Source organism: Syngnathoides biaculeatus, chromosome 15 (assembly GCF_019802595.1).
Source record: "Syngnathoides biaculeatus isolate LvHL_M chromosome 15, ASM1980259v1, whole genome shotgun sequence".
NCBI lineage: Eukaryota > Metazoa > Chordata > Actinopteri > Syngnathiformes > Syngnathidae > Syngnathoides > Syngnathoides biaculeatus.
In genome coordinates this window covers 13,623,298-13,640,926 of record NC_084654.1, presented here as the reverse complement: position 1 = coordinate 13,640,926, position 17,629 = coordinate 13,623,298, and the positions used below count along the sequence as shown (strand labels likewise).

At 41.7% G+C, this 17,629-nt stretch overlaps 1 protein-coding gene across 1 annotated transcript in view; it reads left to right on the top strand.

Moving 5' to 3' along the window:
• The window catches only part of kif26ab (kinesin family member 26Ab), a 64,513-nt gene that overhangs the window by 12,564 nt on the left and 34,320 nt on the right, over positions 1-17,629 (top strand). The window contains exon 3 of the mRNA XM_061844264.1: positions 15,091-15,567. Coding sequence (XP_061700248.1) covers positions 15,091-15,567 — 477 coding nt within the window. The remainder of the gene's footprint in view (positions 1-15,090; positions 15,568-17,629) is intronic.

Below are 17,629 nucleotides of genomic sequence, written 5' to 3'. Positions count from 1 at the left end.
CCAAGTATATAAACTCAAGTATCTTGGGGTGCTATTCATGAGTAAGGGAAGAATGGAGCAGGAGATTGACAGGTGGATTGGTGCAGCATTCGCAGTGGTGCGGACACTGTATTGATCGATCATGGTGAAGAAGGAGGTGAGTTGCAAAGGAAAGCTTTCAACTTTCTGGTTGATTTACTTTTCTACCCTCACTTGTGATCACGAACTCTGGGTCGTGACTGAAAGAACAACATCATGGATACCGGTGGCCAGAATGAATTCCCCTACACGGTGTCCAGGCTCACCCTTAGATATTTTGCAAGAAGCTCCTTCATCCAGGAGGGATTCAGAGAAGAGCCGCTTTTCCTCCGCATCGAGATGAGTCAGATAAGGTAGCTTGGGGATATGGTTAAGATGTCCCTGGACGTCTCCCTAGTGAGGTGTTGCAGGGTAACCCAAGCCACAGTGGAGAGACTACATCTTCCGCTGCCCCCACGACATGGCCGTGGAAGGCCATATTAACTAATCAGGATGGAAAACATCTCCAAATAGTAATTTTGCGTCAAGAAATTTGAGAGTCAAATGCGTCCAGGAGTTTAGGGGCACATGTAGAGAAACGACCACTCACATTGACATATAAGACAAGTTAGTCAGCAATGAGCCTACCATACAAGAAATCTTGGAGGAGGAATACCTGGAGAAAATCCATGCAAGCTCTAGGAGAACATGCAAACCTCCGTAGCCCGGATTGAACCCCAAAACTCAGAACTGTGAGGTGGGTGTGCTGAATATTAACTGAACAAACGTACAAACAAACATTCATCACCTTCATCTTGAGTTCAAGAGAGACGATTTGCAATTTCCAAAGAAGCAACCCAAACTTATTGCTTAACATTTATAACCATGCAAACTTATGACAGGACAAATGAGATTTATTCCAACCATTAGAAACTGTCTTGACCTTATATTTGGGAAACTGTCTAATTCCATACAAAGGATTTATTTTTCCAGCGTATATGAAAACACCGTACTGTTTCCAGAAGTGGGCTTTTACTCTGTTACAATGACTCGATTTTTTTGATAAATTGTACTCATCAGAGTAGTTGTTTTACTTTTACTTGAGTATTTCAGCCAAGAAAAAAAAAAATCCAACTTAAATGAAGTCTTCAGCCTCAGCAATATCTGTTTGTTTTTGGTTAGTCGCCGGGATATCACATGACTGAAGACAAAGTCTCCGTAGCCCCACAAAGAAGGAATGTTTTCAAAGTGACTCCTTTACATGAAGCATGACAGAAACAATGGCGTAAACAAGTAGGTGCGACATGGGAGTCAGAAGAGCCACAACACACACACCTGGCCTCACATTCAACCTACTCTATGTTTACCTTAAACACTACAAAATGAACAGCTAATACAGGCGACTGGTTCCTGTTTTTATGTTTCGCCTGTAGAGCTTATAGTGAAACAAACACAAAAAAGACAAGTAGTGTAAGACCATCTCGGATGGCCAATTTACCATAATTAGTTTCTAAAGATCTGATTCATTTTTGTGTGTTGGCCACGTTCCTGTTTTAAACTTGACATTAATTCGCTGATTTAATAATAATTATAACAGAGACAATACTGTTAGTATTTCAGTTGATTTTTCACTTTGAGTAGTACTTAAACTTACTCAAAGTAGTAATTTTTAGGAGTGTTTTTTTTTCCTTTTCGCTTGAGTCAAATTATTCCAAAGTAGCAGTAGTCGTACTTGAGTACAATTCCACCAACTACTACTACTACCAACCTCAGGCTATTTTGTCAATGTTTATTGGAGATGTTTTGCTGCGAAACACCTACATTAGCTCTTTGCAACATGCTTTCTTGAATCAAACGTTCCATGAAGACGGGGCAAGCGCGGCCAGCTTGACTAGCGTACACATGTGAGGAATTCTCCCCTACTCGCACTATTTGGAGCCACGGTGGGCATTGGCCCGGCTCTCTTCCCTCCATTACCTCAGACAGACTTAACTCCAGAATTCTCCCTGCGAATTCAGACAGCCAACGTCTTGTAAAAGTACATTACGTGAACAAAGTTGAACGTGTGGTTTTATTTGCACGCAGCGTTTTACAAGTTCCATGTTGGTGTGTCTTTGAAGCAGTGCATCAGTTTCAGGGGCAAGTCCCACAACAAACCTCGGCGCTTTGGCCTGAACTTCACGAGGGGGGATGAAATTGTATGATTTGCTCAAAGACTCATTTTTGTTCCAAATTGTCCTCCCTCCTAGTGTGCATTCCACAGTGTTCACTGCTTTCACACGGTCATTGCCACATGGGCCTAGTGAAACCTCGCCCCCTCCTTGTCCTTCTCCTTCTGGCCATCCGCTGACCCCACAGCTCCAATCGTCCCACACTGGGCATTTATGTCTTCATCTCTTTGTTAGTGCATTGATGAGGTGAATGCAGAGCACACTTGAACTCCCCCAGAAATGGATGCCGGAGACCACATCTGAACTGGATTTGACCTCCTCACACACAATCTGGCTGTCACACAACTGGAGTCAATTTAGACAGTAAATCCTGGCTAGATCTTGATAGTAATTAAGATATGAAAGGTGCTGTAAAAGCCCTACTCTAGCCATTGAAAGTCACAGTGGTACAATAGTGGATTGAAGCCCGGAGGCTCCCGCGGTTCCTGCACAATGCTTAATTAGCTCATAAACAAAGCTTGTGGGGCGATCAGAGGGCGCAATCAAAGTGGTTTGTTCTTTGGCGGCGCTCTCGTCATCAACAAAGCAACTCAAATAGCCCCGTTCCTCCATCGTTGTTGTGTCTCACTACGGTGCGCTTCCTGCCGAGATAAAAGGCCCAAAATCCAAAAAGGGACTTCGGACAGAAGACCGTCAACATTGGCACCTCTCTTGGCCTTCAAAGCTCGAGCCCCTTCTTCTTGCCGCTGGGTAGTGACATTGCTCCTCCGCTCACGACAGCGGCATCGCTGCATGTTTAGTTCCCCGTGGTGACTGCACCAGCTTTCATGTGTCCGTGACTTTGGTGGTCTGTTTTTATTGCCTTCCTTTGTACGTCACTGTGTTTGACTGGCATAAGACGGAGCCTTGAAGCTTGGCATGAGGATAGTTTGATATACACGTACGTGTTTTTGAGTTGGCGTGTGTGTCACAGTGCCTTGGTGTCCATGTTTTTTATTACCTAAACCAGGGAGGTTATGTTTTCTTCAAAATGGGCTTGCCCCTTTGTTTGTTTGTTTCCAACTTCCCGGCTCCAGTTTTTGGTCAAACTCAGTTTAAAAAAATAAAATAGTTGGTATTCTTCCGAGTCCATTCTCATTACGTTTTGTTGAAAACCACACCCTACTGATGACGTTTGTTTGGATTTTCAGTAATTTAGATCATCATGAAGCCACTGGAATTTTAGACAACTGAACTTTTCTTCAAGACACCGCATGTTTTAATGAAGTTTTTAGTTTCAACTAATCACAAGATGAAATCCAATTAGATATAAGGAGAAACACCTTAAAATGTCCAGCTGTCCATCGTTGCATTCAAATTATGTTAAAATGATTGGTCTTTGTATTCTATCAAAAGGTGAAAAAATATGTATTCTTTTCAATGCACAGCAAAGCCATTCAATGTGGGAGGTTTTCATAATTGTTTAGCATGCTTTGATGACAAATTTCATTTTTTTGTGGACTATCTGAGGTTAGACCCAAAATTCTTTAAATGTTTTTCAAAATTCCAAGAAGAAAAGGTAATTTCTGACAAAACGTGATCGGTTTTGCTGGTCATCCAAATTAGGATTATTCAGTCGTTTTGGTCTTCTACCTTTGTTCAGACTTGGAGGTCCTTTAAAAAAATAGATGCAGCAGGTTGCAGGCGATCACTGCTTATTTGTGTGGCTGTTCAATCATTGCCTGTTTCCTGTCAAAACAGGAAACGTCAGGGACGAAAAAGGAGGCGAGGAAAGGGCTGCCCTTGATGTGTGTTGGCTTGGGCTCAGGCTCTGCCTGACAGTGACCCTCCTGGTCAGGAAAAACAGACACGTTTGGGGCGTAACCCGCAGCCATGGTGGTATTTTTATCACTTTCGCAATGCACCACAAGAGATCCTTTTCCCCATCTGCTGACAACGGTCTGAGTCGCTTCTATCTCCCAAAGCACTCCAGCAGCTGCCGGCAAAAAAGTGAGGGAGATGTCCCACCTCGTTGTCAGTCTCACATTATTGGGGTCTCTGTTTAGGAAGGGAAATCCTTTTTGAGATTTGAATAATCATGAAATTGATGTACTCCTCCTAGACCTCCAGTCACAGTAGCACAATATGTCCTCTGTCAGACTTTAGCTGTCATGTGCTTTTTACCAATTCACCATCCACGTTAATGAAACATATAAAGAGGTAATATCAACCACATTCCAGACTGAATGTCCTCTATCAGTGCAGCTCAGGCAGTGTATTAACTGCTGATGGCAGAGCAGCTAAAAGGCCAAATGTCTGAAGTGTAGAGCTAAACGAGAAGGCACGGGCAGGCGCAGCACACAAATAGCTCATTAGGGGAGTTGGCTAATTATTGACTGTTGAAAAAATGATAACCATCTCTTACTTTGCCCTGAGTCACGATTCCCTCTGTTCGGCGTAGAGTTGTGGAATTCCAGGATTTGGATGGCACAGCTACTTTTAGCTCTTTTAAGAAGTCTCAAAAAAGAGCAAGCTGCCTGCACAAGAATGCTATTGTTCAACCAGCCAGAGTGTTTGTGTTTTCCCAACAATGTCTGTGGATCCATGTGTGCCCATAACAAGAGGCAATATGTGGGGAGTAAGGAAAAATATTATTGGCCATGTAAACGCCGACTTCAGCTCAAACAAAGAAGCCGAAAAGATGACGTGTGTGATGGCATCGACTGGGGGTCATCAGCAGGGAGGAGAGCGCTCATTTGTCTTTTCTTGGCAGACTTTCACATTGTGTTCCAATGCTGTGGCAGGAGGCCACTCCGATGGTGACCTCCACGAGCCACACAATTAGTTACCCTTTAACCTCCCATTCCGACAATCAAGCAGCAAGCACAGACGGAGGCATGCTTGTGCATCCCCAAACTTGCTTTCCATAAAGATGTGTTTGGATATGTGTGTGTGTACATAAAAATGTACCCTGAGTCAATCCCACAAGATGTCATAGCTCTGTCGTCCGAAGATTTTGAATTGAACAAAACAAAGGTTATAGGTAAAGATGAACAACACTTTTTTTTTGTCATGTGAGGTTACCAAAACATTGTTATATGACTCATAAAAATGTCAATTAGGCTGAATCTCTCTGGCAGTTAGTGTACTGTGGAAAACTTAAACCCTTGGGGTTATTTGCGGGCTTTTCAGTGCTTTGCTTCTTTTAGTGCAATTTAAGCTATTTTACATTACTTCAATAATTTCCCTACTTGTTGCCGAGATAAAAAAAAAAAAAGCCAGAGCTGACAGCAACGACAAACTGGTTTTTATTTATTTATTTAGAATATCAGTTGCTATGTTTTCAGACATGTCGGTGTCCTAGAAACAGTTTGGTAACCTTTTTGGAAGGAGGTCATTGTTCTTATAAGACAAAAGTAGCAAAATGTGCATTTGGGAAAAGGTTGCGAAACTATGCATTTTCTGGGATGCTGAATGGAAATTCCGATTCGCTATGAGGATTAGTGCACATTATTCTCCACCATGATAGTTGAATGTGTCTAGACATCTTAATTAGCAAGAAAATAAAAGATGGTTAGTGCTTATCTCTATGTATTGTTTTCTATCTCTTCTATTCTAACCAGGGTGTATTTTTTTCTGAATAGACAACAGTTTTCCATTACCCCACCCTGAACTGAAGCCTAAATTTCTATTATTGGTGAAAATTGTGTTTGCTGAGAAATCCGTGACATGGTAATCTCAGACATGGACATGTTTCATTCTGAATTAATATTCTCTATACCTGCAGTGCTTGACTGTTCCACCAGAATGATTCTGCCTTTTTCCACCGCTGCTGGTCCACGTGGACAGGCAACAGCTTTGTAACACAAAGCATGTCGCTCTGTGAATTCTTGACTGTTAGGGATGTCCTTGCACATCTCACCTTGGCATAAAATGACTTCAGTAAACCTCATTTTCTTGTTTAGCTCAAATTATTTTGTACCGATAAATATCAAATGTTCTATCAAATTTATTAAAATAGCGAATTATCGGTAATTGTAGATTCAAAGCTAGCTCATTCTGTTTCTTGTGTCTGGGTCATGTTTTCTTTTTTCTTTTATTCTTCTCAGCTTGGATGGTTCTTCTGTGAGCTACACTGTTATTTACATTGCGCACTGTATTTTATGCATCATTTATGACACCCCTGTTGGTGCTAACTCAAGACAGATTATATACAGTAGTTCGGTAAACCAAGCTTGTGTTTCAAGTGGTGTTGAGACGAAAATGTAGCGGCATCAGCTTGGTAAACAATTTGACATCATCCTATGCCAACACATCTGTGTGCAGTTTGCCAATTAATTAAAGAAAGAAAAAAAACCAATTGTAATGATAATGATTACTTGCTCATTATATATATCTTCCCCTCACAGTGGGTCAATCTATTCTGAAAATGGAAAATGGGGAGCTTAAGTGTACAGAACGTGAACACGTTTCTACATGGCTGCTTGCCAGCATAGCATAATTACAACATTGTGCATTACCAGATTTACTGTAGGATACTCAATATTTCGCTTTGTCATCATGATTGTACAACTCTGTTGTCATGACTGCAACTGTGAGGCTATGCAGTGTCTCTTTGATGTCTGCATTGGATTCAATGTTGTAATGATTACTGTATGTAAAATGAGAACAATATGTAGGCTACTAACCCCAAACCATATATTTGAGATGATGTGAACTGACAGATTGTAATTATGTTGTTGATGTTCAAACAGACATCAACACATCAAGAGATGTAGAGAATGATTATATACAGTTGAAAACAGATGTTTACACACATTATCTATCTATCTATATATATTTGCAGATATTACACTTTAAGCTTTGCCTTTTCAAACGTTTAGGATATTCTTCCACAAGCTTCGGCACATTCCTCCTGACAAAACTGGTGTAACTGAGCAATGTCTGTAGGACCCTTGCTTGACCATGCCTCTTCAGGTCAACCCATTTATTTTCTGTAGGATTGATATCGGGGCTTTGTGTTGGCCACTCCAAAACGGCCACTTTGGAACCAGTTTTGTAGTATGCTTTCCATAAAATGTTCTTTCATTTCATTTTGTGACATTCACCAGTCCCTTCAACCCAAAAACATGAGGCTGCCACCTACGTACTTTCAAAGTTGGGATAGTGTTCTTAGGCTTGGAGGCTTTTCCCTTTTTCCTCCATGGAACTATATTCCTTATGACCCAACAATTTGAGTTTGGTCTATATATCCAGAAATCAAGGTTTTTGCCCTTATGTATATATGTGCAAACTATAATCTTTTGTTCTGCTTCTTTTGACATAATGGTTTCTTCTTGGCAGAATAGCGTTCTACCAATTAAATTGGTGCACCACTTGTTTCACTGGAGACTACCAGTTTCAGCAAGTATCTTCACAAAGTCTTTTGCTTCTGTTCTTTGGTTGGCATACTTCTTCAGTTCAGCATCGTGGACTCGCTGTTGTAGTCTCGCGACGCTGCACTATTTGCATATCTGTTGTTGACCAATACTGGGCACTCATGTACCTGGTTAGGATCTGTAACATTTGGACAATCGACATTGTCCCAGGTTCTCGCACTAATAGTCACTTCAACAACATTAATTTCTTGAACTCTCTGCTCCCTTTGTTCAGTGGTCATTGCACCAGACTTTTGTTCTATTAGTAAGTTCAAAATGTTCTAATTGTTACAGGACTACATTTTTTGCACAATTTTCAAGGAAAAAAAAAAGTGACTTTTTTCTTTTTTAAAAATCTCTTTAAGACTCAAATGTATTCCCTGTCAATTGACTGTCTATTGTGATACTAGAGCAGCTCCCACTACTAGAGAGAAATTCCTTATGTGGTTTTGACATTCTTGTCAAATAAAGATGACTCCGATTTGTATTCTGACTCCAATTCTGAGCAGTTTGAAAGCTATACTTTCCCATATAATTATTCGGACAGATGAAAATGGCACCTTCAGGTATCGGGAAATTGCACCCATTGATCAACCAAACATGTGCAAGTCTTCAATTCTCTTCCTTTCTTTGCTGATTTCTCTCGACTTTACTTCTGTGAAGTTACACAAAGACGCAGTATCTTCCAGGTGTGCCTTCAAATACATCCACAGGTGTGTTTGTAATGAACTCCAATGTTTCTTAATAAACATATGAGAAGCCCCCAAAGACATAACATCATCTTCTGTGCTTTCTGAAATTGTTTAAAATTGTAGTAATATTACTGAATAGAAAGGCATTTAGAAAATATAAACAATTTGGTTAAGCTCAACAGGAAAGGTTTAGTCTGATTTCATGTTAGAAAAGAGTGTTTTAAATAATGCATGAAACAGTGGATGAAAAAAATCTGATTTCAACTTTAGATACAGTACATTTCTTTTGAACATGAGTGAGGCGCTTTGCATTATTCTGAAATGATTAATCACATGCACATTTTCTTTAGGTGTGGGTTAGTCTTACATCAGTTTCATGTTATTTGGCCGAGGGAGCTTTCAGAGGAGATTTATTGCATTAGTTGCAGTTTGTTTTCTCTCTAAATAAGCTGTAGAAAAGTGGGAGTGCTCCATCTCCAAGTGAGGACAGCCCCCATCCAAAACAAACTCCATCCCTCTCTCTCTGGTGTGACAGTTGAGACAGAGGAGAGGCAGGTGGCTGTCATCACTGGAGGGAAGTTTCAAGCACCGGTTTGGAACAAACTCTTGATTCTGGTTTCTATACTTTGTGGTGAGTGTTTTAAAGTGGGCTCTTCAATCCAAATAGGCCTTTCAACAAGCTCTAGTGGATGCTTTAGAAGACAGAATCCTGGTTTACTTTGGTAACTGCCTCAGAGGACGTTCCAAATGCATGGAACATATACTGTAGTTTATGTTTACTGGTTGTTGCAAAAAGCCAAATATTATTCCTTGCTCTTCATCATATGTGCATTATGAGACTATGTAATGAGGTATTGCACCCCTCTGCTGGCTTTCCTTTTCACTGTCCGTCCTTGCTTTCACCTGCATTTTATGGCAACACCTGGCACCAACTTGCCTGTTGAATCTTTCATTTATTTTCACTGTTCGCCTTGATAAGGGCGGGGGGAATACCGCAAGAGACATCACAGAGCCCATAAAGCAGTCGTTCCAATTAAAAGAGCGTGTTCTTTGCAGAAAGTAATGCAAACATGATGCAGTGTGTGAAGACGGTGGAGCAAGAAATACAATTGCTGCACTTTTTTTAACCAATAGAAACAGTCAGTTGATGTCGGGGCATTTTTTTTTTTTGCAAGCCATCAGTGAGATGCACGAATAAGCAGATGTCATTTAAGTGGCGAGCCCTCCCAGTACCCCTTTTATAGTTGATGAAAGAGACAGTAAGTGCTGCCTCAGCCCTGTCGAGGCCAGCGAGAGAGGTCAGACGAGGGGGAGTTAGGGAGAATGGAAGTCTGTCCAAACAGTGTGGAAGGGGCTTGTTTTCTTTATGAGCGTGAGTGAACAGGAAAGCGTAATTAACTGGCCAAGTGGTGAAAGGCTGGAGTGATGGATGGGCGCGGTGTGGAAAGACAGCCACACGAGTGGACAACCTACTCACATGTACTAAAGCTTTGTCCCATCAATTTTCTTTTTTATTTAAAGACAGTTTTACAGTAAGGGCAGCTACAAGTACCCCCATGAAGATGGATGTGCTGACCGCATGAACGCGAAGTCGTTGATCATCGCAGTCCAACTCCATTGTTTAACCAACGGAAAAAAAATCTACATTACTCTAGATATTTAAGAAAAAGTACATGATTGTGGCTAATAAAGAATGTGTTGCTGTGATATTGTGGACAGGTGGTTGTATCGTGTGTTGCAAGTGTCAAAAAGGGTAAGGTCTATTTGCATTTCTAGTCAGCAGTTACTTGATGGGCAAAGGGAGGAGAGGCCTAAATCACACAGGGCAGACAGTCTGACATCTGTCTCCGTGAGCTCCTCGTCAGGGAACAGATGCCTAAAGCTTTCATATTGGGCTGCTCATTTAAGGGAACACTCACGCAGACACCTCCCGCTCTTCAAACAACGTGATCTCCTGTTCCATCATCGAAGAGTTCGCTGACTGTAATGTGCTGTTCATGCTGTAAGCGGCAAACTGTTTTTATTAGGCGCTTGGAGTAATGCAATGTTTAATTTCTTGTGTCGTTTGAATTTGGTGCTGTATGCGGTTATCACCCACACTTAGTTCTCTTGCAGGTTAGCATCCAGTCACACACTAAATAGATTCTGCAACCATATCTGTCATGAATGTTTAAACTGAAATAATGTGACAAAAGTTATGTGCTGTATATGTGAGCTGAATGTTTGCTGTTGAAGTGGTGTCTCGTCAATATTTGATAGAATCTCACTGTTATGCATTACATATTCAGAGGACAGCAACAGAGCAAAAAGACCTTTGTAAAGGCTTAACGAAGTGAGCGCTTACAATTTCACCTCTTAATTTCTACCCAATTTAGCATATTTTTTCTTGATCTAAGAGAATAACATGACGAGATTCTACAGAAGCACAAGTTACAGTTCAAGACTATGAGAATTGAGATATTATACAAGCAGTAGGCTCATGCTAGATGTGATTTTCCATTGTTAATACTGATTTAAAGCATATTCACACTGATCACATTATATTCATAATTGCAAAAGATTAGATTTAAATGAAAAATGAAAAGGAGACAATTGCATGGTAATAATGAAACGATGGTGTGATTTCTGTAAAGCTATCAAGTCCTGTGTGAGGCGCCAACATCTGTTTGATGTGATTTGCAGAGCTGTCCAGCTTTGTTTTGCACTGAAGGCGTTCCCACAGTTTGCAGAGTAGCACGCTAGTGTGACATCCTGAGTCATTGTGTTGCGTGCCTCTGAGCAGGCAGTGGTTAAACTTAATGATGTGTATCCCACAGAATTGCTGTGCCACTAAAATCTTCACCTGGTATCTGATCAGAGTCATAGCTCGCAGCTCTTTCAGCTCACCGCTTTCCTTGAGGGGGTCTGAGCAGAGTCATAGGTTTTGGAGAGCAGGTCAGAAAGGGTTGGGGTGGGGGGGAGCAGAGGTGAGGAAGGGCAAAGAGTTGGGCGTAGACTGGGATTACACCGCTTGATGTGTTTCTTTTATCCTGGGGATGTAATCTGCCCTAATGCTTTGGGCCCACCTGGGGCAAGGCCAGCAGCTGTGGTCATCCTTCTCCCACTTGGCTGTCAAGGGGGAACCCAGCTACCTGTGGGAACCCCGATCAGATGGAATCTCTTGTCCTCCTGGACAGGGCCTCAACAGGTTTATTGGCGGTCAGTTCCTTTTGAGTCTTTTGGACTTGGTGTGTGGTGAGGGTCAACAGAGTCTTGATGCAAGTAAACAAAGATGACTTAAATCCTGTTATTTTAGGACACTGGAGAAGACTAAAACAAAGAAATGAGAGCTCTGCGTGGTCTTGATTTTCATTATAAGATCAGTCATACTATAGAATGTACAACTGCAAAGAAATGCATTGCTGTTGGTGTGAATATGATGTTTGATAAGGACAGACATGGTCATAAGACAAATTATTTCAAAGAAACATTAAATACAACGCAATTAATATTTACTAAGTTCAAGTCATCTTTTGGTAGTTAAACTGGTCTGTGTTCCAATCTAGTGTATTGATGAATCAGAGAGGTGTTACTGCTAGAAGACATGTACTAATTCTTGCTATGGTGCTGTGGGCTCACAAAATAAATCAAAGCAGTCCAAAACTGCACAAATATCTCCGGGGTGTGCTATTTTAGTTCCTTTTTTTTGTTTTGTTTTGTTATTTCGGATTTAGGTTGGGACTATTTTTCTTCATTTCTCTTTCTGTCACTGTGGGCAATGGGGGGAAATGGCCTCAACTGCAATGTTTTTTTTCACCTCAATGAAGCATGAGGGAAACTCATGCATTTGAAATTGTTGGAACCTTCATGTGATTTAAGTCAACTCCATGTCAGACCAACATTAAATAACACATTTAAAAGTCATAGACGTTTTCATTTTTATTTTTTTTTTTGCTTCGATAAATGATGCATTGACTAAGTGGAGTAAATGATGGGATTTTATTAAAAGTCAATATCTATCTAGACGGTACTGTGAACGACTGGTTAACACCTATACTTTACTGTACCTATGTGTTTTTTTTCTGGCCACTCTGGTTTCCTCTCACATCTCAAAAACATGCATGGTAGGTTAATTGAGAACTCTAAATTGCCCGTAGGCATGATTGTCTGCACGAATGGTTCTTTGTTTAAATACGCCCTGCAATTGGGTAGCGACCAGTTCAGGGTGTACCCTGCATCTCGCTGGAAGATAGCTGAGGTAGGCTCCAGCACGCTGTGAGCCTTGTGAGGATAAGGTGGCACAGAAAATTTATTTCTATTTACAGTACCGTTCAATGTTTTTGAAAAGCCTGAGTTTGTTTCAATCAGCCTGTGGGTATGCAGTGTGTAAAATTCTATCGAGTGAAACTCCATCATCACTGCACAGACACATCCAGTTACTGTAGATGTTCTGCCTGGTTTTCATTAAAGATAGTGATAGACGTAGGTCCGGAAGGACTTATTTCACCTCACTACGTTTGCCTCTCCGTCACAGTGTTCAACAAACCTTCTTTCCATATAAAGGTCAGTGCATCTGATTACATTTGTCCCCATAGTTTAATAAAAAGTAGTGCCGATAGGCAGTAAACCAACATAAGCACACGCGACCCTGGTCTACCTCCTCTCTCCACTCTTCATCTAACTTTCCTCCAAGCCACACCCACAACAAGTGACCCTGGCTGGAAAACCGAAACCTTCTCCCACTTTTACACAACAATGGTCAGATCCCCAATTTTAGCACCACGCCTCCTCACCAACAGGAATGCTTTGATTGTGTTGGTGCCTTAACTATGTTCTTCTCCAAAGACGTGATGTTCTTCACACTCACGTGCACCTGTCAATAATACATCACATGGATAGTTTACAAAACAGCCTTGCCGTTGGGGCTCTCCCACATATTCCTTATATTTATAGTCTCATATGCAAAGATTGTGGACCTGCCTGACTCTAAGTGTCATGCATATAGATAGTGTGTCCTTCACTTTTATCATTCTCACATCATTCGCCATCATCAGTGCCATCATCCTCACATCCTTGCGGCCCTGACCCTCTGTTCACTCGGCTAAGCATAAAGCTTACAGACAGTTTTACAGGAGAAGCCTGCTCTCTAACCTCCCAAAACCTCACTGAATAGCAGATGGGTGCAGCTTTGTGTGTCTTTTTATTAGCTCTCTTAAATCAACACTTAACAATGCATGGAGAGCAGCAGGGGAATTGATTTCTTCCATCTACCAGTGGCCTGAGATGGGTAAGGGTTTTGCCGAAGGGTGGAAGGTGAGAGTAGATAGATAGACAGATTTAACTGGTTCTGACATGGCTTCAATTTCTTCCCTGGGAAGCAATGTACAGTTGTTAAAGGAGAGGCTGTGCTGTTTTCTTTCGCTTTTATCCAGAATTTTCACTGAAGCCCCATGGAGCCAAGTTTTTTTTTTTTTTGGGGGTGGGGAGATACATTACAGAAAGTGACATCTCATCGCATGTATTTATAAAGCAAAGATCTTACTCTGATCCAACCCCTTTTGAGATATTATATTTCACTTGATTCTGTATCGTATAAAATCTGTCACTGAGCTGGCCACAGGCCCAGTTTGTCAGCTGCAGCCAGGATTTATGGGCCTTTGTAAGACCATAAGACCTGTTTCGTAGTTGTGCTTGGAATCTACACCCACCTGCTCAAGTATAAAACAGGTAGGCAGCACAGTAAATCATCAACCAACAACATAATGCCAGCGAACCATTCAGTTAGTTACTCTCCTTATGCTGGATTGCCTCAATTAATAATCTTAATAAAGAGTTTGTGCTCATATATCAGGGAAAATTGTGCATAATTGGTCTTAAGAAATGTTTTTTGTCAAGACGAGTTTTAGTTTTTTGTTTTTTTTTAATTGAAAGGAGAGCCCACTACCTGTGCTGGTCTTTATACTGTAGTGCCATTTGGGTCCGATGTATTAGGTGTCTACTGGGTATGATGTATTAAGTAGCATTGCATTAGGGCACTGGATTATTGTTTCCTCCTCACTCCTCTTGATCACCTCTGAGCATCCACAGCGCAAAGGCCTCATAAACATTTATGTTCGGGCTGCGGTCTTCTGTCTTAGGCCACGACTCCACTGGGCCAGAACCCGATGCCCCTTTATGCCTCTTAAGAGACAAACTGTGAGGGTGTCTGTGTGCCTATTGTATGCGTGTTTGTTTGTATGAAAATGTCTGTTCTCATCTTTCATAGAATTTGAATAGGTGTCTGACAGCTTGGTCTGCCGCCAGCTTCAGAAGGTGCTTATTTTCACATTTGCTGGCTTGTCATCTGTTTTCACGCAGAGACACTTATCATATGTAAATTGTATAGCTTTGAATTCCCAGTTCACTTCAGCTGTTGTTTCTCCTCAGCATTCCTCCCACGCAGAGAGAAACACCCCGGGGAACGCTCTTGGTGCTGAAGTGAAAGGACAACACTTCACTGGACACGGCCTCTGAATTCTGTAGAAAGATTGCAGAATATAAAAAATACCACAGATTTTAAATGAGGAGTGTCTGCATTATGTTCTACTAATCCACCAGGCCCTTATTTTGGCATCTCATGTGGTTCAGAATATTTTGGCTTTTTTTGGCTTCCTAGAATACACAATGAAATGAACATGTGTCTGATCAACACCCTGCTTGCATGCAGACACCGCGACTCAGTTTGAACAAACATGGGAACAGAACCGCGAGCAGGTCAAAGACGCTCGCAGAAAACACGAACAACATGTTTGTGGGTGGACATTTTGTGCAAAGCATTCCAGCGCCCCTATTATGTATGTTTTCTTTGTCCTACAGGACTCGGGCTATGCAGCCTTTCTGTTCGAGCAGCTCCGGACATCTGGGAGCAAGGAAGGTGATGTCACCTGCTGTCAAGTGTGCTTCACACCTCTCCACCAGCTGAAGCAGGAGGCGCTGCAGACTCTCCATGCTCCCGTCCCCGTCCTCGGCCCCGACATGCCGGCCCTGCCTGCCTCTTCCTTTATACCACAGCCATCAAGATTTGCTGTGTCATCCTCCAACATTCATGCGAGCCAAATCTCCAAAGGCCAAGCTGCCTCCCACTCAGTCCTGCCCTCGGGGGGGCAACCTCGGGGGTTGTGCTGGTCCCAGAACCCCTCAGTCACATCAGGTCCGAAGACCAGCGTCCAGGTGACAGTGGCAGGAGGGCAATTCACAGGATCCCTGAGCTCTGTCACCATCCAAGCACAGCAGTACCTCGAGGGAGTCTGGAGCATCTCCAGGGTCAACAACGTCCTCCCTCAGCCTAAACTGGTATGTCCTTTCTGTGCCTTTCCTGATATACACCGCATTCCATTTAGTGATGTCACTTTGACCTTTTTTCTGAAAGTAGCATTGCAGTAAAACAATGTTTAATTCCTGAGCGGCAGAAAACACAAACTGTTAATGTAAGTCTGACCACTTAAGAGTTCCTTTGTGATTTTGGGACACAAGCTCATCACGCGTAGCCTAAAGTGACGTTAAGGGAATACTACAGCAATTTTCAACATAAAAAATGAAGCATAAAACACCAAGGTAACATTTTTTTTTTCTTAGGAGAACACAAGTGACTTTTGAATAAGGAACAATTTAATAGTCTGTACGAATGCTAGACTCTCATTAACGAGGAGTGAACGATTCTTCATTATTTGTAGTCAGATTCAGGAAACCTCATCCCTTTTGGGCAATTGGTTTGACAGCTCCCATTCCATTGCAATTACAACAACCATTTATTGAGCAAGGAACTAACACTCAACTCTCAATTGTCAGTCACTTAGTCAAACTCATGGTCAGGAGCCATAATTTGGACATAAACATCTGAAAAACAATTATTCAAACAAAGCAAACAATGGAAAAATAGGGTTATAAATAGACGTAGACATAAAAAGTCAAAGGTCATTGCAATCCTAGTCTTACGGCCGCCTCCTCAAGGTCTTTTCGAATGTCCAACTCACAGCATTGCCATAACTCTCCAGTCATGTTGGATGAGTACTTCACTGTTTTTGATGTCAGCGAGGTCTTGAGTTTTGCTTTTTCTGTGTCACGGGGGCCCCTCATGTTGTGCTTCCTTCATGGGGGAGAATAATTCACGTTTTATTGAAACTAACCCAGCTCAATGTTTTACTGGCTCCTTGTGTGAAGTTTATTCTTGATGATCAAACAGTCATTGTAAGCTTACTGTTTTGAGAACCTGTGGACAAATGACAAATGACGGGTGCATAATAATAACTTTCCAATTACATAAATGTACATACATACATTTAGGCAATATCTTCTCGTCATATTTGTAAACAAAAATCGAGGGTCATGCGAAGATTGTGTTTTCCGTCTATAGTGTAGTGTATTTAATAATTATTTGGGGATTTAGGTTGCCCATACATAAGTGTTGGGACATAAAGTCTGCAAGGGGTCCTGAACAGAACCAGGATATAGCTGTCCTTTGCTCTAGTATCTGCCATTCATTAAAAGTAGAACTCTCTGAATGACAAAAGCCACAGCAGCTCTCGTGGTCCACTGCCCCAGAAGGCAAGTGCTTTCATTCAGGATTCTCACTTGGCCCCTTTGGTGAGGAGAACATGCAGTGTTGTGCAGACAAAGAAGTACAGACACCCTGTGTGGATTGTGTGGGCACAGAAATCCTTGTATGTGTGTTAGCCAGGGGGGCCAGAGCAATTCCACACTGAGCCTATTTTAGTGCTCCTTGGATCTATTGCCATACCCTGTTGGGAAACGGCGCTCCTTATATATGGAATGATAGTTGTGGTCGTTGGAATTGAAACTATCTGGGCGCCTCTTGAATTGACAGACTCCTGAAATATTGGCTACCTTGAATTGATGCCCAGTATTATGTTTTCAAGATGGCAGGATGATATTCTCTAAAAACAGACCACCAAGTTACTCCTATAGTCATGAAAAATCATTAAGGTCGTTCAGAATTTTTAATTCCCATTGTAATTCAAGGCATTCCACTCAAGCAAGAAAAAAAATAACCCCTGGTGAGTCATTTTGTCATTGGCCCACTGGTTGCTTAATGCCACTGCTACTTGTCTGTAGCTCTGAGCAGAGTTCTCGCTGCTGCTACTGTCGAAGTGCAGATGGACGTGCATGGCAGTGAGCCACAAACTACAGATAATGATGATGATGATTAAAAAGACTGACAGTTTTCAGTCTTGATGGGTGAAGAAATGATTGTACAACTACCTTTTTTGGTTTCTGTTTAAATATTTTCTGTCAGCCGAGCAAAGAAGCCGTGTTTTACTTCCCACATTGGACCACGACTTTTCTCATCTGTATTTTCGACTCTCACCTCCATTCTTTTCCATTGGCCACAGAAATC